Source organism: Denticeps clupeoides, chromosome 10 (genome assembly GCF_900700375.1).
Source record: "Denticeps clupeoides chromosome 10, fDenClu1.1, whole genome shotgun sequence".
NCBI lineage: Eukaryota > Metazoa > Chordata > Actinopteri > Clupeiformes > Denticipitidae > Denticeps > Denticeps clupeoides.
Window position 1 is genome coordinate 10,014,837 of NC_041716.1, and position 27,883 is coordinate 10,042,719.

At 45.7% G+C, this 27,883-nt stretch overlaps 2 protein-coding genes across 3 annotated transcripts in view; one reads left to right on the forward strand and one right to left on the reverse strand.

Moving 5' to 3' along the window:
• Positions 1–1,899, reverse strand: part of pofut1 (protein O-fucosyltransferase 1) — a 14,262-nt gene extending 12,363 nt beyond the window's left edge. Inside the window, exon 1 of the mRNA XM_028993448.1 lies at positions 1,796–1,899. The gene's annotated coding sequence lies outside the window, so the exon portion shown is untranslated. The remainder of the gene's footprint in view (positions 1–1,795) is intronic.
• plagl2 (pleiomorphic adenoma gene-like 2) lies at positions 951–27,839 on the forward strand. Of its 2 annotated transcripts, none has more exons than XM_028993445.1 (4): positions 951–1,077; positions 24,469–24,578; positions 25,335–25,774; positions 25,966–27,839. In XM_028993445.1, the coding sequence occupies exons 3-4, from the start codon at positions 25,485–25,487 to the stop codon at positions 27,425–27,427; spliced, it is 1,752 nt and encodes a 583-aa protein (XP_028849278.1). In that variant the 5' UTR covers positions 951–1,077; positions 24,469–24,578; positions 25,335–25,484; the 3' UTR covers positions 27,428–27,839. The 2 variants fall into 2 exon arrangements, with proteins under 2 accessions (XP_028849278.1, XP_028849277.1); XM_028993444.1 differs by lacking the exon at positions 951–1,077 and adding an exon at positions 7,450–7,571.
• The last annotated feature ends 44 nt before the right edge of the window (positions 27,840–27,883 follow it).

The window sequence follows — 27,883 nt, forward strand, 5'->3', positions numbered from 1 at the left end:
TGGACGTGGGGGGGGAGCACACTCACACACACACACACACACACAGACTCGGAAACGTGTTTTTATTGAAGACCCTTCCTCCACCGGAGAGCTGGGGACGGGGAGGGGGCGAGGAAGCGGGTCGGGTTGCCCTGGAAGTAATTCTTTCGCCCCAAAACAGAAGGTGAAGCGGGGAGGGGGGACCACCACGGAGCGCGTCGCACGTGGGAGCCCCGCGGTCCGACGCCCCCCGGCAGCGGGGAGGAAAGCGGGCTGAGCCGGTGTCAAACTTCCAGAGAGTCGCGTAATAAACCCCGCAAACATCTTATCTTACTTATAACCCCCTCGTGTATATAAAACAGGGGGGGGGGGACTCCAGGCAGGTATCACGGATAAATAAAGCTTAAAATATCCAGTCCACGAAACGTAGCAAACATCGTAAAAAAAATAAATATCCTGATATCGAATTAACCAATTTATTTGATCGAATCTTAAAATCGACATATTGGGCTTTTTTTTTTTTGGCCGTGCAGGAGTTGCATCTGATTAAAAAAACACATAATCGGTCGATTATTCCCGTCAGTTGCGGTATTAATGGACGTAGTGGTTCCACGGCTCGAAACGCCGAAGCCCGTCAACAAAAACAACTATGTTTGTGACTTCAGGTATATATTATCCTCGCGTACGAGTGGGCGTCAATTTCACGCCATCGCCGCAAGCCGCGCAACAAGTTTTTTTTTTTTTATTCGATGAAAGTTTTTTTGTTGTTGTTGTTTGTATGTATATATGTGTATTTTCCCCACCGTGCGTTCATCGGCGTCAGCGACGGCTCGCGTTGGAAGAAAAAAAATATATAAAAAATGAGGTAAAAAAAAAAAAAAAAAAAAAAGTCGGTGAAAGTGGCCTGACGTCACACTCCCACAATGCTCGCGCCCCACAACTCCGCCGCCGCCGCCGCCGCCGCAGCAGCAGCCGCCTGAGAGACGCGCTCAGGCCCCGAAAAAAAAGGGGGGAAACGCGGAGAGAAACGGGAAAAACAGCCAGACGACGTGCAGGGGGACGGAAGGAGAGCGGGGACGGTGGCGTGGGGCTCCCACGGTAAGTTCGCGCCCCGTTGCCGGGACTCCTCGTGCGGTTGTCGGGAGCTGGAAAGTTTCCTCTTTTTTTTTTTTTTTTTTTTTTTTTTGGTGGGCGGCTTGTTTTTTTTTTTTTTTTTTTCTTTTCTTGTTCTTCTGCAAGTCCTCGGTACCGAGGCTGCACGTCCCGACGCGTGCATGATCTTTATGTAGTTTTTTTTTTTATACATTTTCTGATAATCGATACATCGGTTTGTTCCCCACCCCCCACACCACCACCACCACCACCACCGGATCGGCGCGGCGCCACGAACTCGCACCACTTTCGCCAAAAAAAAAAAGATAAACACACAACGCGTCGCGATCGGATCTTTTTTTTTTTTTTTTTTTTATGTTTCGCTCACTTCATTAAAAGTACGCGCGGGAGTCGGGCTGTTTGTCCCCGATTGCCGGGGACGAGGCGCCGGGTTCGACTTGTAAACAGAACGGGGCTTCTGCGGCAGCAAATGGCTGAATTTTTACTCATTTTTTCCCCCCTCTTTTTAGTTATTTCCCCCCCGTCTCTCCTCCAGAATATTTATCGGAGCGGGGAGCGGGTCTGGGCAGAAGAAGTGAAGGGCTTGTGGGGGTGGGAGAAGTCGAGAAAGACAGAAGTCTCCTTGAAACATATTTTTTGGAGAGGGGGGGGGGTGCTTGTTGTGTGTGTGTGTGTGTGTGTGTGTGTGTGTAGATTTCCGCACCGTTCTGTAGCGTGTCTGTACCAGCGTGTCACGTCGCATCGCCGTGTTGTCCGAGGAACGTCCAAGTCTCTCACATGGTGGATGGTTTGTGTTGTTGTTGTTGTTGTTTTGCCCACGGAGCCGCTTCCACGTCGTTCTGGTTTTATCTGCTTTTGTAAATGTTTTAATGTCCCAGGTCTGCTGCGTGTCGCGTCTTATTTATGGCGTTTTATGGCTCGCACGGTGCTGCTGCTGCTGCTGTTGTTTTTTAGGAGCAGAATTGACGCTGAATACACGGCGTGACGCAGGTTGAGTAAAGCACGCGCCCCGCTTTTAATGAACGACTTTTCAGACTAAATTGAAGGTCCATTTCCCTTCTCTCGCCGTCGATACATATATATATATATATATATAAATACAGATTATTTCCGAGTCGCGAGGCGTGTCGTACACCTGTAGCTCAGTGTTTCGTGGCCTGGGGTCGAGACTCGCCAACAAGCAGCACCGCGTGGATCAATAATCGATAACACGCCAAGCCATTCGGTGTTCGGGTGACGTTGTCGCGAATGCTTCTGTTTGTTAGCTCCGCGCTTCGTGTGGCCTTTTTATTTTTGCGTGTGTGGAAGTTTCACTGGCGACGTTAGTTTTATATATATATATATATATATATATATATATATATATATATATATATATATATATGTGTGTGTGTGTGTGTGTGTGTGTGTGTGTGTGTGTGTGTGTGTGCAAAAAAGGAAATTAGAGATGAAGAACAGAGGGGAAAAAACTTCCCAAAACAGAGTGACGTCCTCGTCTTGAAGTGTCAGAAGGTCCATGAAGGCCCCACTTCCACCTCCAGCTACATTATACAGAAATGGAAGTCAGGTCGTCACGAGACACCCAGTTTCTGACTGTCTTCACATATACAGTACAGGCCAAACGTTTGGACACACCTTCTCGTTCAATGTCTGAAAGTTGAGTCGCGGCAGTTCTGAGGATGCAGAATGAAACGTCTCTTCATTAAAGAAAGTCCAGCTGCCACGACTCAACTTTGAGACAAATTCACCTGGATGACTGAGAATCTTCACAGACTTCTCGGTCAGTGTATTTTCTTTATTTTCATGACCATTTACATGGTAGATTCTCACTGAAGGCATCAAAACTATGAATGAACACACGTGGAGTTTTGTACTTAACAAAAAAAGGAGAAAGAACTGAAAACATGTATTATATTTTAGTTTCTTTGTTCTGATTACTGCTTTGAACACTCTTGCCATTCTCTCGATGAGCTTCAAGAGGTCGTCACCTGAAATGGTTCTCCAACAGTCTTGAAGGACTTCCCAGAGGTGTTTAGCACTTGTTGGCCCATTTGCCTTCACTCTGTGGTCCAGCTCACCCCAAACCATCTCGATTGGGTTCAGGTCCGGTGACTGTGGAGACCAGGTCTCCACTTTTTGTTAAGTACATAACTCCACATGTGTTCATTCGTAGTTTTGATGCCTTCAGTGAGAATCTACCATGTAAATGGTCATGAAAATAAAGAAAACACATTGAATGAGAAGGTGTGTCCAACTTTTGGCCTGTACTGTATATTATTACTCTCTCTCTCTTGCTCTCTTTCTCTCTCTGTAATATCTCTAATATATCTGTGTGTGTGTTTTTTACTTTTAGGCGGGTAGGTTTTCGTATGCCTCCACTAAAATACCTGAACATTATCTCTTATTAATAGACACTTAGGAAACATGTTCTGCATGCAAACAGCACACAGGACCGACAAAAGTAGTTTCATTTCATTAAAACTTTAAACATGGCCATAGATCCACACAGATACTTCAGCATCTTTATTTCACGGTGTGAAAACGGGGACTTGTCCTTATTTCAATACGTTGGTCACTTTTTGCTTTTTCTCCTGTTTTCTACAGTTTATCTTCATCACGAAGTGTATACGGGGTATATAGCACAAAGTTCCGTGTACATATAGGGAGACGGGTCTTTTCTCATTCTTAAACCGCTCTGAAATGCACTTTTTTTCCCCCGTTCTTTCTTCGTTCTGGCGCAGGATCAGGTTGATGTGTGAGCAGTTTTGTGTTCGGACAAAAGTCGCACTACTTTTCATGCTGCATGTGCCCGTGTGCTTTTTGAAAAGGCAAGCGCACAACATGCCTCGTGCGTTTGTGTGTGTGTGTGTGAGAGAGAGAGAGAGAGAGAGAGAGCGCGCGGCCGAGAGCGAGCACATGTGCTGTGAGGGAGGTTTCTTCTCTGAAAACAACCCACAATCCCCTGCACCTCTGTGGGTACCAGCCTGATTACCATCAGAAAGGAGCATCGGTGGGGATGGACGAGGCGTCGCTCCTGCGCACCTCCGTCAGGTCCCGCCGCGGGGGCGGACGAGCCTGTCTCGGTGATGAACAGGGTTGCGTCAGCGTCCGCATCCATCCGTTTATTAACTACAGAAGCGCCTCCGTCCTTGTGTGTGTGTGCAGTGGTGTGTAGGGTTATTTATTTGCCCAACACAGTAGCTGGGATGGCGGTTGAACCCTGGGTTTGCTCTGGTCATTCGGTGACCCCAATAAAAGTTAGAACAGAAGAAAGGAGGGTTAGAAAAAAAAGAAAAAGACGCTGAGGAAAGTGTGACGTTTTTTTTTATATTAAAAAAAAAAAAAAAAAGGCTGATGGATTGATAGAGATGCTTAGATAACATGGGCTGGTAGTAGCCTAGTGGGTAACACACTCGCCTGTGAACCAGAAGACCCGGGTTCAAATCCCACTTACTACCATTGTGTCCCTGAGCAAGACACTTAACCCTAAGTTGCTCCGGGGGGGGGACTGTCCCTGTAACTACTGATTGTAAGTCGCTCTGGATAGTTTGGTAAATGCCGTAAATGTAAATAACATCGTTCACCTTGCCTCGGCGAGCCCTTATCAGGCTGAAAGCGAAGCGAAATGTCCCCGCTGGCCTCGGAGGGGACACTTTTGCTGGTGCCAGCAGTGTAGGAGCGAGAATGCAGATTTTTATTTTATTTTTTTATTTACTGTCGTATTTATTCTGCGCAGGGTCTTGTAAAGAGAGCCTGAAAAGTGAGATTAATGTGGTGTTTTTTTTTTTTTTTTGGGGGGGGGGTATGCGTATGTTTTCAGCGCGCGCCCGAGCACCGAGGCCAGCGGCGCAAACAACAGCGGCAGGAAAATGGATTTCCTTTTTACCCGTCACCGCTCCGCCGGTGGCACTCTGGTTTATCAGGGGCGTAGAAGTGAGTGGGAATCTGCAGACTTAGTTAGTTAGTTCGTTTGAAAGTAACTGAGTGCAGTAAACAGCGTGTAAACGATAACAGACGCAATCGCGAACCAAACGAACCGCCCCGCCGGGAACGGAGCATCTCGGTGCAAACGCGTGCTGTTTTTGGCAGAGCGGTGTCTCTCTCTCTCTCTCTCTCTCTCGAAAAAAATAAATAAAAAAACGTCTGACACTCTCTCACAGACAGATAAAGAGGAGTGATGGAAACCAGACGTCCCACGAAGAAACACACACACACACACACACACACACACACACTCACACACACAAAAATCAACAGGCGTCACAAACACGCAAACCTTCCCAGCGCCGGCCCGCCTTTTTAATGATGTTCCACACACACACACACACACACACACACACACACACACACAGACAGGAGTACAGATGGTTTTGGGCTGGCACACATTCTGACTGCACTTGCAGTATGTGGCGTCTGAAATAGTACGAGCACGCTAGATGCTTGAACCACATGCTGCCACTCTTCCTGCAGAATCCTTTTCTGGGAAGAGCCGGGCAGCTGTGGCTTTTCAGGACTCGGCTCCATCCATCACGGAGCGACCACGATTTACACCGCACACCCCTCCTTTTCCTCTTTCCTTCTCTTCCACCCTCCCTTCTCCCTCCCTCCCTCTCGACCCTTTCTTTTGCGTCGGTCCCTTTCATCCGGCAGGGGTTTGCACCGATGCAGGCGGCCACCTCGGGGATGCTGAATTCGTTACGGCGCCTTTTAGTCCTTATCAGCTTCTTTTTAACACTAACGGCGGGAAACTTGGACCGAAAAATAACAGGGCAGATGAATAAAAACACGACTGCATACTTTCTACTGATGCGAGGTTTTGGTGAAAGATGCAGCATTAAAGGGATTTTTTTTTATTTTTTTATTTTTTTGGAAGTTGCACTTGCAATGTGCCTGTTTGCTCGATTCTGGGAGCTTCCATTGATATATGAATGATGCACTGTTGCTCATGGGCTCAAGGTCTGTGGGCAAAACAGCGTTCGGTCGAACGCAATGAACTTGTTCCTCACATTTCCTATTAAAACAGCTCAAAATCGTGCGGGGCTCCTTCATAAAACTGCCAGAGTTTCTGTTGTTTATGGCCGCGTCCATTTGGGGACCCCCCCCTTAATTCCGGCCAGTTCAACTTTATTGTTACGCAGCGCTGTGCCAGTGCAATGAAAGGAAGGGGACGACCACCCAACTACGCAATTAGTGCAATTAAAGACGTGCGCGCGCGTGTAAATGAAAAGATAAATGGAGATGGTCGCGTACAGCAAACCTTTACAGAGAGGAGTCGTGTAGGAAAGTAGCCTAGCGGGTAACACACTCGCCTATGAACCAGAAGACCCAGGTTCAAACCCCACTTACTACCATTGTGTCCCTGAGCAAGACACTTAACCCTAAGTTGCTCCAGGGGGGGGGGACTGTCCCTGTAACTACTGATTGTAAGTCGCTCTGGATAAGGGCGTCTGATAAATGCAGTAAATGGAAAGACTTTGTGGAGGACGACTGCATTTTGCGTTTGAGAATTCCAGAAAGCCCGGTCATGCATGCAGCATCTTCCCGCGGCGCCATCGACGCGTGAGTCAGCAAACGAGGGGAAATGTTAAAAGGCTTGGCCACACGAGAACGGGTCCGAACGCCTCCTGACTCAGAAAGAAGAGCGTGGAAGGGAGAAAGAGACGCATCCCACCCTCTCCTTCCTACTCTGACGTGACTTTAAATAACTTGTATGGACCCCACCCGGCATGGCTGTGCCAAAGTCCACGTTCATCAGCAGAGCAGCCTGATTTGAAGGGGGACGCCAGCGTTAACACAGAACCGGGGTCTGTTGCGGCGCAACCAGGATGCGGACTGGCAGCAGGTAAAGCGGGGAAATAAGGAACGGAAGGCCCCACCCACAGCACCGCAGCAGCACACACTGCCGTCTACCGCGGACGATTGTGCCGAAGGGTGGCCAGGACTGCCAGGGCGCTCGATCAGGTGCTTCACGGGCGTTTCTGCGGAGAGGCGGCCTCCTCTGGGCTCTCCCAAACTCCTGTAAATCAACACAGAGGTCCTGGACATGTGCCCACTGTGTGGGTGGGGGGTCAGTTGTTTGCTAATGGTGTGTGTGTGTGTGTTGGAAGAGGCTGGTTATGTCACTGCGTTTTTACTGCTCTCGTCAATCCCCCTTGGCCGCCGTTCAAGAACTGAAAAACGGAGTGGTGTTACACTAAAAGGGCCGACCCACCTGTCCAGGTCTCTCTCTCTCTCTCTCTCTCTCTCTCTCTCTCTGGCTCCGGCTCTTAATCCGAAAACCCTCCCCAGAGCGGCGGCAGCGCTATTCATAGCTCCGGCAGGATCACTGTGGACACACTGTCATGCTGTTGCTCAGGGAAAGCTGGTAATGTGGTCAAAGGTCAGGGTAACTTGGGCCCATCTCACCGTGATACCCAGATGTCTGCGTTCTGGGGTTGACAGCGTTACAGCTCTGAGCTAATTAAGGAACGACTTGCGAGGTTGGTGCAGAAATATTGCATGAATACTAAACGAGGATCAGGTTTGGAATGTTTGCGAGCACATGAGCCACCTGAGCCTTTATCCTGGTCTTCTTGTATCAGCGAGTAGAGGACCTATGCGGAGTTATATTAAGGACGTGAAGGTCAGTGAGACTTGGGCCACTGGTTTCGAAAACTAAGTACAGCTCTATGCCGCTCCATTAGTCACCAGTGTAAGGATAAAGGCATTCGCCTAATTTACATAAATAAGTAGATAAAATCAATTATGCAACACAATCTTTATGTTTGTGCATGTTTTTGGGCATACAGGGCATTGGTTTAAATCGTCCAGAGTGAAGAAGTAGATGGTTGGGGTCCTCCTACTTTCAACTGTATTTCTAAAATATTATTTACATGCATGATAATGAAAGAAAGTGAAGCGATTGTCATTGTGATACACAGCACAGCTGATGGTGCACGCAACGAAACGTGTCCTCTGCTTTTAACCATCACCCTTGGTGAACAGTGGGCAGCCATGACATGCGCCCGGGGTGCATATATTACATAGTGCTGCACTTAGTACAGTCTCCTTGATGTCAAAAAATCGTATCAGCATACGATGGTCAACGTTGATGTTTGTTTTCGGGTCTATTGAATATAGTCACAGCATTTGAAAAAAAAAATAAGATGCTTGTCAAGGTGCTCGTCTATGGAGCAAGCAGTTTTCTACGTCACATCACATTATGTCAGTGAGATGAGAGTTAAGGCCTCGTTCACACGGGGGGTCTGAACCAAGCGTTTTTCTGCCGTGAGTGCGAACTGAACGGCGGCCGTTTTTCTGCCCATTAGAGCAGGTTGAAGCGCCCAGACGGGTGTTCGTCAGCGTTCGGATAAACGCTGCATGCAAAGTTTTCTCGGAATCGATAAACATCAAGTGAATGCTAATGGAACGGCGAACGAAGCAAGCTACGAAGTGCAGCAAAAACGCGTATGACGTCTCTAGGGGCGATGCTGCACTACAATCAGTCCGCCACGGCCACTACTTTTTAACTAGAATGTTTATGCCACCGGCAGAGAGTCGCCAAGCAACGTCATTACGACGTGATGGATTATGTTCTGCGCTGCGTCCTCCACGTCGGCATCGCGATTCACCGATTGCGAGATTAATTTCAACAGCAACTCTCCGAGCTCTGTGCACTGGCTACAGATCTCTGCGAATTCTGCCATACACCTCTTGCTGCCTGTGTAGAATTTCAGCCCATCGCATCCACGCAGCGCTGTCATCACCGGCTGCCCATAATGCAGCGTTATACCTGCAGATAACCATGGAACCTGATCAGGACACAATGCATCCTCCAAAAGGAGTCTTTACCCATTGTTGGACTGAAAACCAAAGTAATTTTTGCGGAGCAATTTTATTTCCATGTCTGCCGGGTCCGATCATCTGAGCTCCTACACTCGTCTCTATCACAGTTTTAAATATTTATTATACCAATCTTTACTCTTAACACTGAATTGTGATTCATGTATTGTTAAGAACGTGCTTTATTTATTAATTCATAAAAAAAAAAAAAAAGATCGACAGCCATGCATAACGTTGCTTTTTGAATGGAATTAACAAGTTTATGTTTTCTCATCACTGTTGATCTGCCAGACCTGGATGTGGGACATTGTACCCCCTGAAAGGCGTGGACTTGGACTCGCATCTGTTACACTAACATGTGTGACCAGGCAAAAACTTCGTAAACTGTGAATTTCTGTCTCTTTTCTTTACCAAGAGCTGACCCCAGTGGCGGGGAATCGTAAAGCAGGAGACCCAGGTTCAATATCAAACAGAGGCTGGGTGGGGGTGGGAGCTGGAAAAAAAAAAATTAAAAAGGAAAAGAGAAAGAAAGAAAAGAGATAAAGACAAATGAGCTTGCTTCTTTTCTTCCTCTCCTTTCTTCCACTCTGCTTTTTTCTTCTTTTTTTTTTGCACCGCACCCCATCCCTTTCTCCCTCTCTCTTTCTCTATCCCTCCTTTCCCCCCAAAGTCTGGAACAACAGAAGTTGCGCGGGGGGAAAAATGAAAGTGGAGTGACAACTGTGAATCCCCTTCTGTGCTCCCTCCAGGGCCAGTGTGAAGTTTTCAGTTTGATTGAAGGCCCCTTTTCTGTGGTGTGCAGTGTGAAAGCTGTCCTAATTGAATGATAAAGTGCCCTGAGATGGAGTCCAGTGAATAGGCAACAATGCCCAGCCTGTGTGTGGTGGAGGGATTTTGGTCCCTGTCCAGCCCTTTCCTCTCCACTGCGAGAGGGGGCTATTATGAAGCTCTCTGCTGGACCCTGTCACGTGACTCCTCCCGCCCTGGACGGGCACTCCTCCCCTTTCGGGCCCGCTTTGACCAATGGGAGTCGGGCAAGGGTCTGTTCATACCGGCCATGTGGTTGAATGGCCTCATTTTGTGAGCGCCTGACTCTCTCTCTCTCTCTCTCTTTCTCTCTCTCTCTCTCTGCTCAGCACTTCTGCGTTTACATACCGAGAAATCGTCATCATCGTAATCTCCGTCGCTTCCGCACGCTACGTGCTTCTATGTGAAACAAAACCGCCGCTGGACAAAGGCACGAGCTGATCCGCAGTGACTTCCTACTGCGCCACGTTAAAGAAGAGGCGCTACGTGCAGCGCTGCGCAATAAGCGCAGGGCTTGTTTTCCTCCCAGTGTAATGTGAAAGGCGTCTTCTGCACACTTGCCGGTTATCTGTATATTGAAGAAGAGAAAACATGGTGAAAGGTGGGTGACAGAAATTAATGCACCCAAACAAAAAGTTTCTTTCTCTTCCTCAAGATTCAGATAAATTCCAGGCACTTCTTTTCTTGTTTTATCTGGTAATTTATGTAAATCCCCAGGACTCCTTTGACCTTACGCTAGCAAACGTGGTCCATGTTTAGCACGTAGCGCTTAGTTTGAAAATGGCGCCTCATGGGTGGTTTTAAACTCATCTGTATGTATACATGTGCTTGCACTGGACACGCCGATAAGGAAGTGGACTCGTAACTCGTAACATGGCTGCCCGTTAAGGTGTCACTAGGGGTGCTCATTAAGGGAGATGGGTTAGATGCAGAGGACCCATTTCGTTGTCTGCCGTGCTGGCTGTGCATCGCAATGACCTTTTGAGAACCTGAACTAAAATGTTGTTCGAGTCTGAGAGGGAAGTCGGCGTACCACTCTTTCCACGCATGTACGTTCATTTCATTCGCGTACCCAGACACGCTGTCATTCATAGCTCTGGGTTTGCACACACTCGAACCCGACCACTTTCATGACTGGCGCGACTCAAAAATATCTTAAAGAAAGGAAAATTCCCCCTCTTCTCCGTCTCCTCCCTTTCCCCCTCCGTTGGTAGAATAGCGGTTTGTGTTAGCCGCGCTTGCTGTAGGCGGCGGGCCGGGGGACCACCCTCTGGGGGTGGGGGGGGTTTATCTCCGGGGACCGGGAGAAAGGGGTCGGCGGGCAGCGTGTTAAAATGTGTTAATGAATAACTCCGGCGCGGCCGAGGAGGACCCTCTCCGGCCGCTCCTCTGGGACGTCCCAACCCCCTCCGTCCCCCAACAATGGCAGCGAGCGATGCTGAGCCGAGATCGGTGCGCGCCGCATGTTTGCCGACGCGGTCGCAGGTCCACGGCGTGCATGCGATACTGCTTTAGATGCGCGTTGGCGTGTAAGGGTAGCCCCGGCGGTCCCGGGGCAGTAGGGTATAGCCGATCGGTATCGGACATCAGAGAGGGGAAATTGCGCGGCGAATATTCCTTCTGGGAGCAGGCAGACAGCGTACGGCTTTATGTGTCTCGAGCCGCGCTAGTCAGCGCTCCACAATCCCTGCCTTTTCCCGTCTGATCCGAAACCCTATAGCCTCACCTATACCTCTGATACAAAGCCCCATTGATTCCCCATCACCGCCTGTCCGAGGATTTCCGCTGGCCGCCATACAAGTGTGCAGTGTGGATGTAACCCATATGTGTTGCTGCTGCTGCTGCTGCTGCTTCTCTCGTTGGATGGAGCTGAAGATAGTTGTCTTGCTCGCTTGCTTGCGAATTTGCAGGCGGGAACGTATTTAATGTCAGACTGTATCTTTTTAGAATATCAAAACGTACCATGACGTAAAAAAAAAAAAAAAAAAAAGATCGAAAATAAAATGTAAACGTTCTTTAATTTTTAATTTTTATTTTTTCAGTGCGCAACATGAAACGGCTTCATGTGTTTTTCATGCTGCAAAATTGAAAACGTCAAGCTTTTCAGAATTAATAGCGAAGCGAGTGACGAAATAGTTGTTTTTTTTTTATAATATTTAAAAGACTTTTAATATAAGATAATGAAGAATTACATTCTTGGGCAATGTGGATTTTTACGGCATTTGTTACAAACAATTACGTTGGTCAGGATATCCACAGTATTATTTAGCAACTGGCTTTATTAAATTATGACAACTGGTATAAACTTTATTTGCAAATATGGAAAGGGGACATCGTGATAAAATATATATTTGAAACTAAAAAAACTGAGCAATTTGTTCTGGGCTTTGATAAATTTCATTTTCCAGTGTTAATTTAGCGCGTTACGCAGGTTTACAGGTCGCAAAGCTTCTCTTTCTTAACCAGTGCAAGTCCTGTCACTCTTTTATTTTGGCCACGGTCTGTCTCTTATTTTCTCCCCATTCCTCGGTCCATCTGCAGACCACTTTGTCTGTTTTCCTGTTGTTGCTGTCATCTTTGCCCGGCGCTCCAAGTCCGATGCTGGAAGTGATCGTGTTTCAAAGAAATGCAAGGAATGCCGGCGGCCCAGCACCCATTTTCAGGTCCTGTTTATGCAGGAATGTTATTTTTACTACTTGTCCTCTATCCCAGACCCCCTCCCCACCACCACCACCACCTCCCTTCGACAAACCAGGCCATCCATGTCCCACACGAACCAGGGAAACGGATGAGGAGTTGGGGTCACTTTCAAAAGGGGAAAAATTATGATGTGATTGACAGGAGCTGGCGGACGGGGAAAAAAAAGAGCTGCCCGCACTAAAACCTGTCGTAGATTTCTGCACACAAAGCCCGGCCGACAATGCCTGTTGTGATAGGTGCCGCTGACGTTGCTAAACTTAGAGATTGTTTGTTGCTGACCCTGTCTGAAAGAGAAAGAGGGGTTGTGGTGAGAGTAACGTGCGTTTAAAAAAAAAAAAAAAAAAAATGATGAAGCCGAATGTGATCTCTCTGTGTGTTTGAGAGAGAGAGAGAGATCAACCCTAATCTAACAGCGCTTAATCTGAGTTTAAAGCATGTTTCCTTTCCCAGTAAATTAAGTTATTGATTTGCAAACAGATGTATTTTTTTTTATGCACTTCACATTATATGTAGTGTGTCTGTCTGTCTGTCTGTTCTGCATCACACTGGTAAGCCAGAGGTGCTTCTGGAATAGTACATTTATACCCTTGAACGAGCTGAATATTAGTTTTTTTTTCCCCGAATCCCATCTGCACACACATGCGGCAACCTGTGTGGCTAAACCGCGTCGAGTGCGAGGGTGAAATGAACGGAACGAGTCGAGAACGTCAGGAGCAGAGGAGCAAGAGTTAAACGAGGGAAGGAAGGCGTCGAAGAACGAGGGGTGGGGGGTGGAGTTGGCATGGTGCCGGTTGGCAGGGTGCCCACTGCGCCGGAGCTCCGTGTCACAGCCAGGACTCCCTGCCAGAAGGGGTTTCCCCGTTCACCTCAGCGCTGGTGCATGTGCACACAAACACACAAATATACAGTATGCCATTAACGTTTCATTAACTTGCCATATTACTGAAATGAAACTTTTCCAGACATGGTACAGTTTGGTTTAAGAAAAACTATGCAGCACATTTTGCAAAATCCACCATGTGCAGACCAACAATATTGTGCATATTTCAATAATTGTTCTCACAGCATAAGAATAAGGAACCTGCCGATTGTGCAAGTTGTCCCATTTAAAAAGCGAATCATTTTCATCATAGGCATGCTTCAGCTGTGAGAGACAGAATGTAAAAAAAAAAAAAAAAAATCATTTTGTATTTATTTGTATAACGGTGCAGATAAGTAGGGCCTTTTGAAATCAGTTTAGTTCCTTTTTAATTGTTCCTATTTTAATTCTTCTGAATTCCATGTTTTTCATTATAAACATATTTATTCATCTAAAAACTGTGTGATGATGGAGTGGGTGTGGAAAAATAACCTGCACTGTTCAACAAAGTGCTTGGGCATTTACTGTTTGCTTTTGTAAATAATATGCGCATTTCATGTAAAGAACTATTTCACAATATTACACATTTTTCCATTTGTAAAATAAAAGTGCTTCAAGTTTGACCTCAACATAAAAAAAAAACGTAGAAAATAAATAAGCATTGTGGAGACCTGGAATACAAAAAAAAAGTTGCTGCTTCCATAATGAACGGAAACCTTGTGAATAAAATCACATTTTGAATTGGCTGATTTATTTATTTATTTTTTTGCATGAACAAGAGTTTGCTGGTGTGAACATCTTGCGCTAGTTTACGTCTTCTCTCTGAGTTATTGACTGTAAGTGTTCTTCTGATTTCATAAAAAATATTTTGGGGAATAGCACTAAGAGTCGAGTTGTGTAATCTCCTGAGGACATCTGTGTTCCAGCGAGCCAAGCTTAAACGTTGCATACGAGCGCGCAGGCTCGGAACCGATCGGGCAAGTGGTCCGGATTCGGCACCACCGGCCTCTTCGCCAGAGCTGACCGCATGTTTACATTGCGCTGGTGTGCGAAAGTCCCGCCTCAACCGGAAAAACACGTGGTGAGCTGCAGCAGCCAGAAGCGCAAGTAATAGATAATTCTGCGTTTTGTAGCCGATTCCATTTTTATTTGATGGGTTCTGCGATCCTGTCCGTGTTTTCTGTGTCAACAGCAAAATGCCATCTCAGTACTTTGACTAAGACTTTTGTAACCTTGGTTGGCCATAAAAGCGTAGGTGTTTTCTGTAGGTGTTTGGCAGGTTTGCCCATTTTGGCCAATTTGGTTCCAAGCAGAACTTCTCAAGAGCTGGGCACAGGTTTTTTTTTTTCTTCTGCTTTTTACGTAGCCACTCCTTCGTTGCCCGGTCGGTGTGTTTTGGGATTAGGGCTGTCCCAAACGATAGTTTTTTAAAACTATTAATCTAGCGATTTAAAAAAATAATAATAATAATAATTTTATGCTGCACCGATGCATCTAACTATTAATTTTTCTTAATTGTTTAGTTCAGTTTCGATTCTTTTTCCACATTAATATAATATAATATAGCTATTAATAGATTCTAATTTAAATATTGGAACGAAGTAATTTAGATATTTGAATGGCCAAAGCACACTCTACACATTCTGCTCAAACGGTCGGATCTGGAATTTGTCCCCTGGTTACCTCCCGTTTCTCACTTGTCTTACTTTGCCCACCCAGAGATTTTCCCACCACTCCCCTAAAAACATAAGTCCACCAACAGTCATGGCTTGAAAAATGTGTGATGCATTGCAGTTGCTTGGTGATTTGGATGTAAAAATGAGCACAAATTTTAGTTCCATCATGCGAGACTGTGAATAAACAGTGGGTTAATATGCTTTTTTCTGGAACAACATCGACACAACTATTGTTTGCACCAGACATTGTGGATTGTAAATGGTGTAAATGATGTCATTTTGCTAATGTCTCCTCAACTTCTACAGGCCGCTCTCCTCCTCATTTTCATTTAAAGCTACACACACCAAAACTAGTGTTACTAATAGTAAATAGTAGTAACAATTAGTTATCAGTTACTAATAGTGATCTTTGTTACTGTGGTCCCAGCTTTGTTCAGGTCATTGACCAGTTCCCCTGCGTAGTTTCCTCACCGTTCTCAAGATCATTTGTTCCCGACAAGGTGAGATCTTGCATGTAGTTGGGAAAATTATTAGAAAATTGAATAAATACAGGATCAATAAAGCCCCAGGTCCCTTGACCTGGGGCTTTATTGATCCTGTATTTATTCAATTTTCTAATAATTTTCCCAACTATTGATCTCTTCTCACCAAGCTTCTTGCCTGTTGTAGATTGGCTTGTCCCAGTCTTGTGCAGGTATACAAGCTTGTCCCTGGTGTCCTTAGACAGCTCTCTGGTTTTGGCCATAAGTGGAGGTTGGAGTCTGATTGTTTGATGGTGTGGACAGGGGACTTTTATAGCGAGAATGAGTTTAAACAGGTTCCATTAGTACAGGTAGCAAGTGAAGGATCTTTGAGACCAGAATTCTTGCTTGTTTCTAGGTGCTAAATACTTATTTTCTGCACCCTGTAATAAATTCTTTAAAATCATACAATGTGATTTCCTGGATTATCTTTTTTTTATGCTCTGTCTCTATTTTACTACATAGTATTTTTCTGATATAAGACTCTTTGTTATTGCTCAGCTTTCAATTTCCCATGAAAGTAATATTCATTTCAAATCCATCGTTTCAACTCAAGACCGGGACGTTTTCTTGCATTGCTAACTTCAAAGGCCTAAATGAGCAAGCAGGATGTGAGAAATTTTAAGAACCCATCGTTTGCTGTTCTGGCATATAAAGTTAATCCATTGGATGATAAACAGCCTGCTTTTTTCATGTGTACCTTCAAAGTTAACCTGAAGTCTTGCATCATGTATCTAATATGCATGTACAAGGGATACGAGTGTATAACCTGCTGAAAGATGACTGGGATAACCGCAGTGCAGTGCGAGTATAGTGTTGCCCAATAGATGTCAGAGGAAGCAAAAAAACTGCTAAATCTGTCTGAAAACTGTTTATTATTTAACTGTTAACTGTGACTTGCTATTCCATATTGTGGCATTGGCGCATGAAATATCCGATTCATTGGGAAATATCCCAATCTGGCAACGCTGAAAATGTTGCTTTAACTTCTTCCCCCAATGGGCTGCTATAGAGAATGGCACATAATTGACAAATATGTAGTCTAAAAATCAATGTCCTTCCACAACAAACTTGAACAGACGTCAATAAAGGACTACTTACCTGAGGTGCTGAATACCCACAATTCCCCACAATTTCTAGCAAATTGCTCAGAAGGTTAAAAAAAAGTCCCATGTATTAGCATCTTTTGTCACATGCTACTGCAAGAACAAATTGGTCGATCAATTAAGAATCATTTTGGACTTTTCTGCAGTCGTTTTGTTATATTTGTCAAAACCGCCCAAACAGGCAAGTTTTTCAGCTGAGTAAAACATGAACATTTTTTATAGCTGCCGTTGAATGTTTAAGCTGTAGTTTAAAGGAGACCCCAGGGGAAGCCTTAAGCAGTATTTTGCACTGCTGTCCCCTGAAATGCGTGCACACACACACACACACACACACACACACACACACACACACACACACACACACACACACACACACACACACACAGCTTCATTGCTTGATGGCTGGGTGGTAACTGGCACTGAAATTCTGGGCAGCCCACCCCAGTCAACCATTGTTCTTCAACAAATTAGTCCTGGGTGGCATCCCCTCATTAATTGGCCTTTGTTTGTGGAGCATGTTAATTTTCTAATTAGTCGTTCTACACCCCCCACCCCCCCACTCATCATTAAACAGACGCGTGTGCCAGCCAGATGTCTTTGTCTTACGACCATATTGAATCGGCGAAAGACAGGAAAAGACAATACAAGAGAGAGAAGGACAAAAGAGGAGGGAACACAGAAAGCATTTTAAAGGAATATGAGCCGTCTTTGATTGCTCTGACCGCACTTTTACTTGTGCTTCACGATGCAGGTACTTGTTTAGAAGTAAACAAGAAGTCTGAGAGCCCATGTGGAATGAGAGACAAAATCCCATCAGTGTTCATACTGTAATGGCTCTGAATAGAAATCCAGTTTCTTATTCCTCTGAGACATGTTGGGGAATTGCAGAAATTGCCCAACATTATGCAGCTGTGTTGGCTCACATTAATCCACACTTTAATCTTGCCTGTTTATTTTGGTAAATGTGGCCCAAATGCGCGAGCCCAAGACCGCAACAGCACAAGATGAAGGGGTGGATAGGAAGAGAAAACAAGTCGGAGGCCGGGCTCATTTTGGCTATTTAGTTTGGCACGGGGCTTAGGGGGGGGGGGGGGGGGGGGTTGGTATATCTCGTTCACCTATCGTAGCCGTGTCAAGGCCTGTGTGTGGTACATAAGGAAACAAGTGCTGAAATCAGATCACATAACACACTCGTACGTGTATTGTTGTTTTCTTACTGTGGTTTTCCATTACAGTTGTATTTACTTCCGTCACAGCTTCGAAGACACTGTAAGTCTTGAGAGGTTTAGATGCTACTCTGGGCATCCAGGTATGCAGAAGAATTCGATCACTGGTTCCAGTGCATCTGAGAGCGTAAATTAGGCACGACAACACCTCCTGCTTATTAGTCGTGGTTCAGAACCAACATCTAGATATACATGTATGAGCCATAATATTAGGACCACTGATTGGGCATCTGAAAATGTTCATTATCTGCTTACCTGGAAGAGAGTGGGCAGCAAGTGATGTTGCCCGTGCTGACCTGTGTCATGAGCATCATTTCAATGGGCCAATGGAATGATGCTCAAAACTAAAAAAAAAAAAAATGCTGGCCGGGTCTGAACAATCACGATTTTTAATACATCATGATTGCTGTCTGTGTCACTTACCCGAGGAAGACATGACCCCAAGATGCACTGTGGGAAAGAAGACAAGTCAGCAGAGACAGCAAACCTTGGGCCCTGCGTTCATGTGGATTTAACTTTAATGTGTACATTGTCGCTGACTAAGTATACCCATTCATGGAAATGGTACACCTTGATGGTTAAACAATGGTCTGAGGAGCACCATGAGTTCAAGGGTCTTGACCCTCTCCAGCATCTATGGGCATCTAGACTTGGTGCCAGATACCACAGCTAACCTTCAGAGGCTGATTAGAGTCTGTACCTTAAATGGTCAGCGCTGTTTTGGCAGAAGAGGGACCTGCTCAATACGAACGAATAAATATCAGTTTTGCCACGGTCATAAATAATCAAAAGGTCACAGACACAAGAGAGCGAAGACCCGGCACAAGCACCACGTCTTGTGTATTTTTGTTTAATAATTAATATCGTACAGTATCAGTTTCAGTCCGCTAGTTTGTTGGGACAAGAGCCATTCTGTCAGTGACAGTTGATGGTTAGTAAACTGCACTGGGCCTTGATCTTTTTTCTTTTTCTAAACGTGTAAAGGAAATAAGTTCAACAAGATGAGCGGGGTGAGCTGTCCTCGTGTAACTGTCAACCACAGGGCCTATGTTTAGCCACAGCCGGACAGGCTGTTGATGCGGCCACATCCCGATCTGGAGGTCTGGCCTGACTGCATGCAACTGCCAGAGTCAGGCAGAGGGCTCGGCAGCTCTTCCTCTCACCCTCGCGTCTCGACCACACGCCCGCGCACAACTGCAGAGTACAAACGGAGGGTCAGAGGGGAACTGAAACCTGTCAGCAATAATGATTGACAGATGACCAACAGACAGACAGGCAACACGTGTTCCTAACATGCAAGAAAGGGAAGGAGCGAAACGCATTCAGATTTCAACTCCACTGTTTTGTTTCACCAATTCGCTGACTTCCCATCACTCACGCTCCACTCCTGGGATATTTAAGATTTTATTTTTTTTGGTGGTTGACCATGTGATTAATTAGACTTCTAAATTTGTAATCAATGTCCTATTTTTAGAAATGTCCTGGTATTTTTGTTACCAGCGGACATTTCATTAAGTCATCATGTGTGTCCTGTTGTGTTAATATCGGCCCTTGGATGGGAAATAAAAGCAGGTTGAATTATAATTTTTCGTGTGTGTGTGTTGCTCATGCTGTCAGTATTTCAGCGCATTTATCAGGTCAAATCCAAAGGACTGTCATTGGCCCGGGCACGATTCTTCTGAGATGCGGGCTGCAGTCGTTGTGGGGTGTCTTCCACAGCAACCCTGTTGTGTGTGTTTTGTAGATGCCCAGTGTTACTGGTTGTGCCTTTGAATCTGAATTTGTGCACGGTGGACAGTGAGCTTTATGCTGAAGGTGTGAGCAGTGATTTCATCATGCTGGGGGCTATAATGCAGGTGCTCAAACCGACTGCACTCCTGATGTTGAGAGCTGTTGGCTGCACAAGTGGCCCGCTTCCGCAGCAGATTGAAAAGAAATGCAACACACACACACACACACACACACACACATTCACGACCCCCTCCGCTCTCCTATCTGGTTTCACTTGTTGTGGACCCCCCTCCCCTTTCCTCTTCTGTCACCCAATGTCAATGTGGTCAGTAAACCATGACTTACCATCCTCTGAGGAGCCTTTGAGGCTATCGCTAAACTAGTGCTTCTCTCTCTCTCTCTCTCTCTCTCTCTCACTCCTCTTGCCTTCCTCCGCTTTGCTCTTTTCTTCCTTGCCTATTGCTCTCCTGTCACCCTCTAATAACCTCAGTGTCTCACTTTCCCTCCGTGTTTTTTAATCTTACCTCTTTCCTTGCCTGTCTGTGAAATATGTTTAGGCTTAGTTCTTTTTTTTTATACTCCGTTCTCTCTCTCTCTCACACACACACACACTCACTCAATATGGCTCATCACCTTAGGTCTCTGAACTTTTCTATTTTCGGTGACCGCGCACCGGAACAAGCTCGGGCCCTCGTGGTCTGCTGACTCTCGCTTGTACTGTTCAGAGTTCAGAGGCAAGCCGTACTGTTCTGGGCTGAGCATTAGGAAGAGCCGAAAGGGTTAATTTTGAAGCCACAGGAGCCACTGCAGTGTACAGGCTGACCTTTGACCTATATGTCAAAGGAATGCAAAAGCCCTTTAATCTCAAAGCAAAACTCACTCTCTCATTGACCGCGTTGTAAGATACACACAAATGCTAAACTTCTCATGTGGGTAGTATATGTACATTACTGTAAGAGTACTGCTTATATTATTTTATAGAGTTCTAGCATGTAAGAGCGAAGTGTAAAATAGGTGCCCGAGGATGCATGCGTGCCGCTGGATGGATAGGAGCGAAGTGTAGACGTTGCCGGGGCTTGTTGTGTTGCCGGTTTTTAGGCATGTTGGATGGAGTTGAGAGTGGCTTAACTTTAAGCTTGGTTTAGACCCCACCCCCCCACCCCCCCTCCTTTCCTTCTCGCATGAGGTAGACCCTCTTCATAGAGGACTAGCCATTGAAGAGGGGAAAGTAGGTCAAAATGTTCGGTTTAAGGAGGGGCTTTGGCTGGGCAGATAATTTTTCAATAGTAAATTCTTGTAAAAGTGCTTCATAAATTAATACCAACGAATCAATTGTGATTGTGAAGTGATGCACTTGAGACCAGGCTTTCCGCTTTAACATGTTAACATGATTACGGGCTTTTAAGTTTGATTATTTCCAGAAAAAAACTTTCTGAAAAATTTTATTTTTTTTTAATTTATAATCAATACTGGAGAATTTGTTTTGTTTTTGATTACAATTTTTTTTTATGCAATTCTGTTTTCTCATATTGTTTTCATGTTCATGATGTTTTCCACTTAAACAGTCCTCTGTTTTTAACCGTCACCTTTGGTGAGCGGTGGGCAGCCATGACAGGCGCCCGGGGAGCAGTGTGTGGGGACGGTGCTTTGCTCAGTGGCACTTTGGCGGATCGAGATTCGAACCGGCAACCTCCTTATTACAGGGCCGCTAGGCCACCACTGCACCTTAATGAGTGATTATTGATTATTTCTGTATACTAAATGTTTATATATTCATATAGGACAAGCTTGAAACAAAACCAAAAGCAAAGCAGACCTTTAATCCGATCAAATGTTCTAGTTTGCCTGATCACAGTGACGTGTAGGGTCATGTTATCCACCTATTTACATTTTTCATAACAGATCTGTTTAAATAGTGACAGCTGGTACAGTAAAGGGAAAGTCTAAATTAATTTGCTGCGTGCATTTTACCAGCATGACTTGGGTCCAGTTGACCGTCATTGTGGCCAATAGTGCTGCACGATTAATCTAATCACAATCATAATCGCGATGTCAGAACGCAAAAATCTGTGATTTAAATGAACATATCACTCATTCTCTCAAAGTTTGCGAGCTGACTGAAGTCTCACTTCAGTCGGATGTGATGTATTTGGACACGTGATTTTCGATTCGGAGACATGGTTAGACGCCGCATGACGAGCTGCATCATACATCAACGTCGCCGCCATATTGCGAGAGGCTCTGCTGTGGCGTGAAGCATATACATGTCTATGGAGAGAAGTGCATAAAAATGCCTCACTCTTGTGCTGCTTGGGGCTGTACAAACCGCTGTATGCTCCAAACCAGGGATTACATTTCATAGGTAAGGCTGGACAATTGTTTTGAATATATTTGGCCATTATAAAATCCCGTTTTATAAGTCTTAACCTTAGCTAAGCTAGCAAAGCTATGCATTCCTGTGTTCAAGTCAGCCTCCAAGCAACGTTTTGGTTAAACGTAAGAACTATAATATGGGATTTTATAATGGCCAAATATAATCAAAACAGTTGTTTAGCCTTACCAGGGTTTGTCGTTCGACAGTAATGTAAAGACTTTTTTGTGATTATTTCATTTTGTAGAATATTATATTTTGAAAGCACTGGGCATTTCAAGTTGTTATAAGTAGTTTGTATGTTTCACTTTGAAATTAAACATTTCACTATTAATTTGTATGCGATTTTTCATTGATATACAAGCAAGTGCCCTTTATCATATCGCAATCGCATATCGCAATATTGATCTCAATAATTGCAATATGTCTTTTTTTCCCCCAAATCGTGCAGCCCTAGTGGCCAACATGTTACTGAGACATTTTGCTCTTTAATTCTTGCCAATTATTGTTGTGATATGTCTGCACACAATGTATTAAAATGTATTTTAAAGATGCATCTATATACTCTGAATGTATTAATTTATTAATAATTTCTATAAGCGTGTCAGTTGTGGTCCACAATGAGGACAGGAGCATGGTTATGATGTGGAATGCGTGTGTTGAACATGGTACAATAGATCAGAATGAACAGAACGTCACCCCCTGCACGCATCCCCACTGTGTGACGACCACCGCGCTGCAACACAGCTGCCAGTCACATTCACACACAAGAGTTCTGCATGAACGCTGATGCACATGACATGCGTAAATTTACACATGGGCACGCCCTCCCTCCAAAACAACTATGCATATTAATCATACTGTACTGTGGTACAAGCCTTGTGGGCTTGTACCACATTTACTGCCATTCTGTCCCTGAGCAAGACACTTAACCCTGAGTGTCTCTAGAGGGACTGTCCCTGTAACAACTGATTGTAAGGCAGTCTGGATATGCAGGAAATGTACTATATTCTACATTCTGTAAATGGAATAACTTTCATTATTCAGTCATGATCACAGTGTTTTAAATCCATTATTCTGTACCACTTTCTCAAACACATGCACACACACACTATATACTTTAGCAATTATTATTGTTTTTTAACCATATGGACACACTTGTTACACAATACACTTGTTAAAGTTTTTAACTAAACTGAACTATGGTTTGATGCATGTTTTCAATAGTGGTATAGATGACATTTGTCATTTGCAAGACTCCCAAGTAAATGAAAGTGCTGATAATCTATCTGCACATTTGGTTTGGTAGTGGATCTAGTCCTTAGATGATTGTAACAGAGACCATGACCGTGATGTTCACTGGTGGCGTAATTGGTATTACATGCAGGTTAAAGGAAGGGGAACATGAGAGGATGGTAGGAGACAGGAACGTTTGCACAGTTTTGGCAGATGGACTGGAACTTGATATTTAAAGGAGAAATTGCTTGCCAAAAATAAATATTGAGGAATATCAATTCTAATGTAACTATTTTAAGTAGTTGTGCCAGTTAAATCCTTATCCTTAAAACCCTGGTGCTAATGTGGGTTTAAACAATGATGTGTCTGGCAATAAGGTTAACGCTACCTCAGATGTGACTTGTTGATCAGAGCGGCTTTAAATTGTCCAGAATGAGGACGTAATTCATGTATTTGAAAAAATGAAAAATGGCTTTTGTCAGACTTTCAGAATAAAGAGCAGTGTGCTCCTGTAAAGGCTGTCGGAACGTGTGCGCCAGTATTCGAATGACCGTTTCAATTTTGGTTTATCGATATTGGTCCTTGGAGATGGAGATGGCCCGCTGCTGATTGGTCACGTGACTGACGTCGTGGCCAGATCAGCAGTTGCCCGGCTTGACTTTGGACTGAAGCTGCATGACTCAGGGTGACCGCCGGCGTTGTTATTTATCGTTAAAACGTGCACGAAGGGGCCCGATCTACCTCCATCTTTGTTGTCGTGCATAAAAATGATGACTTTACCGGTGTTGGTAAAGTGAATTTGAAGTATTCCATGCCACCCCCCCCCTCCCCCTGCGTGTGTAAGACGAGTAGGATGAGCAGTCGGCTTTTAGCACCGTAAACAGTTCGCCTGCGCTGGGGGCTGTTTGTATTTCGCCGTTTTCACCGGGATTACAGCAGCCACATCCCATTTCATAACATGCGCATGCATGTACACACATGCACGGTGGCACACACATGTGCGCACAAAGGCTGCTTTGTGTCAGGGAATTGGTGTTCGCACACGGCCTGTCATCTGAGAACCGGCGTAAATCTGGGAGGAGAGGAAGGGATGCACCCACTTCCCGCTGTTGTTTTTAGGGGTTAGAGTTTGACACAAGTTACAGTGGAAAATTTGCAGCCTCCTCGGGTTAACGTCGGATAATTTTTCATTGCATGACGAGCGAGCGCATTCTTGCCTTTAGCGCCCCCCAGTGGACATCCTCGGAGGGTTCAATGAGTTTAAAAAAAGGATGTGTGTTAATGCTTGTTTTTTTTTTTTTTTTTTTTTTTTGCATTTGCAGGACATTGAAAATGTACAGCAATACCTTCTCAACCCCAACGGTAGCTGTTGGGACTGGGTGAGTGAGCAAAGCAAGGCCGGTTTTACTGGGACATATTCACCAGAAGGAAGGTGAGTGATGTTTAAACATGCACATGATGATTATTTGAGGGCCGCAACAAGTTCTGGCACCTCGCCTTTTTTCCTCAGGAAATGTGAACGCATTTATACCCGTATACCGCACTGTGTTTACATAAGGAATGCCACTAACTATGCATATGGCTTCTTTTCATATGCATTTTCGCTTACTTTTCCGGTACGCGTTATTGTAAGATGCTACGTATACCTTCATAGGGACTTATGTGGAAGTAGCTATAAGGTTCTTCCCAAATCTACTAGTAGGTCAAGAACCTTTTATTTTTATCCATTGTTTTATTTATTTTTTTATTGCAGTTCAAAATTGGTAGATTATTGTGACAAACTTTTGTCGCTGCAAATATGTGCCCCAGTCTGTTAAAAACGGACTCCTCTAGGGTTGAGTAAACAGTTGATTTCTATATTTAGTGTTTAATAATTTGCATATGTTGACTTTAAGTCGATAAATGAGTTGTGTAGAGTTAGCACAGCGCCGCTAATTTAGGGCGACCAGATGTCCTCTCTTCCGAACATGAACGAATTATATATGTAGTGTTATCTTCATTTTAGAAGAAGCTTGTGGCTCCTGGAGCTTTCTCTTTTGTGGGACTTTGCGTGCTGCCGACTTGTAGGTCTAGTAGGATAACTCTTTCTCTAGTATTAATGCACGCAGTGTCATGCTGGAATAGAACGATTCTAGGCCTAATTTTGCCCAGAAAAAGTGGATGCTGAGCTTTGTCTGTCATCTTACAGGTTCCAACAGACCTGAGCACAAAGCCCCTTCCACTCACCATATTCCCCCAACCCATACATTCAGCCACACTTCAGGTACCACCCACGCAGCGTCCTGAGGACTGTGGACACACAGCTGCCTCTCAATGGCAAGGGCACCCTAGGGCTGTCATGGCAGCAGCCACCACTGATGCCCAACGTCATATTATCACACTGACCCCAGAAGACAAGGAACCACGAGCTGCCGCCAAGCTGTTTGGAAGCACAGCGCCGTCGAGAGGGGAGAGACAGAGAGAGAGGGGGGAGAGAGCAGGCGGGAACGAGTGTTTGGTTTGCGGGGCTCTCTTCGGCTCCCAGGACAAGCTCCGGTTCCACGCCTTTTGTCATACGGGGGAGAAGCCATTTCACTGCTCACAGCCCCACTGCCCCAAGGCCTTCAGCTCCAAATATAAACTCTTCAGGTAAAAGTGATCACCTATTTCTTACCTTTTGTACCTTCATGTTTCTTCATGCTTTTCCCAGTGAAATATCTGCTTTGACATGTTCAAGGCACCATTAGTGCTCTTTTATGACCTCACCACCTTTCTGTAATCAGAACCGTAAGTGGACACCACTATTTGAAACAAGTGCTTTTCCTCTGTACCCCCCACAGGCATATGGCCACACACTCCCCACAGAAAACACACCAGTGCTCGTTCTGTGAGAAGATGTTCCACCGAAAGGACCACCTGAAGAATCACCTGCAGACCCATGACCCCAACAAAGAGGCCTTCAAATGCGAGGAATGTGGCAAGCACTACAACACCAAGCTGGGGTACAAGCGCCATGTTGCCATGCACTCAGCCACAGCAGGTGATCTCACCTGCAAGGTCTGCCTCCAGAGCTACGAGAGCACACCTGCTCTCCTCGAACACCTCAAGAGCCACTCAGGCAAAAGCTCGGGCGGTACCAAGGAGAAGAAGCACCCATGCGATCACTGCGAGCGTCGCTTCTACACCCGCAAGGACGTTCGGCGCCACATGGTGGTGCACACAGGACGCAAGGATTTCCTGTGCCAGTACTGTGCCCAGCGATTTGGTCGCAAGGACCACCTGACTCGGCACGTAAAGAAGAGCCACTCACAAGAGCTGCTGAAGATCAAGAACGAACCGCCCGACATGCTAGGCTTGCTGGGATCTGGGTCGCCAACTTGTGTTGTCAAAGAGGAGCTAAGCCCAATGATGTGTACCATGGGACCCACCAAGGACCTCATGATGGGCAAGGCCTTCCCAACCAGCACCCCGTTCCCTATGGGCATGTACAACCCTCACCACCTCCAGGCTATGTCCAATCCTGGAGTGGGCCACCACCACTCTCTAATGCCTGGTCCACTGTCAGCTGCTATGGGTATGGGCTGCCATATGGAGCCCCCATCCCCGTTACACCACCATCACCCACATCACCACCATCACCCTCATGCTTCACCTCCATCTGCCCTCCCCCAGCAGCAGACCCCACACCAGTCACAGCAGCACCCTCAGCAGGGGCCACCCCCACCCAAGTACCAGCTTGGATCTACCTCATACCTACTGGACAAGCCCCTCAAGGTGGAGATGGAGAGTTTCCTGATGGATCTGCAAAGTGGGCTGCCTGTTCCTCCACCCTCAGCCGAGCCCCACTCGGTTTCCTCACCCTCAAAGGACACGCTGGAGCCTTCTTCTGGTCTCCAGGATGAACTCTGTGGAGACTCCCTGCTGTCAAAAAGCCCTGCCATCATTGCAGAGTCTCTCTGTGCTGCTAACATGGATTTCTCCCATCTGTTGGGTTTTCTGCCTCTCAACCTGCCTCCCTACAGCGCCCCCATGAGTTCTGGAGGCCTGGTGATGGGCTATTCCACCTCATCAGCTGTTTCTTCATCTTCCTCCTCGTCATCGTCCTCACATGCCGCCGAGCCTCACGCTGTCGCTACCACGGCAGCAGCGGCAATGCCTCTTACCTCTTTGCAACCTCAACCTCAGGAGCAACAGGGCACTGGCGGGAGCCTCGGGCTGGGACCCCTGCACCCCCTCCCACCAGTGTTCAGCTCCAGCCTCAGCACCACCACCTTGCCTCGTTTCCACCAGGCCTTTCAATGAAGGCCCCACCCCGTCCTGCTCTCCCGCCCTCTTCCTGTAGGCATATAGGCCCCAGGTGGTGGAGGGGGAGCAGGGATGGGGACTTAAGGTCCATAGGGCCATAAAGTCTCCGTAGGGGTGGGAGAATGAAACACTTGAACACTTAGAAGCCTTAATTAAAGAGCACAAAGCTTTTGATTGAGCCTGGAAGAAACCCTCTTATTGATGAAAAGGAACACATAAGAAATCAAGCTTTTGTTAGACTTTCATTATGTACGTATAGCTGATTTTAACCTCCTTCACCTCCTCCAGCCCATCCCCCCCGTTTCTCTTCTTCTTCCATGTAGTTAGGAGGCAGCGTTAGTAGGCCTGAAGGTGTGGTACGGCATACGTTACAAAGTAATAATATTAAGACTATTTTTTTTTAAATGATTGCAGGTAAAATAATCTAACAGAATAATAACAAAAATACTAGTG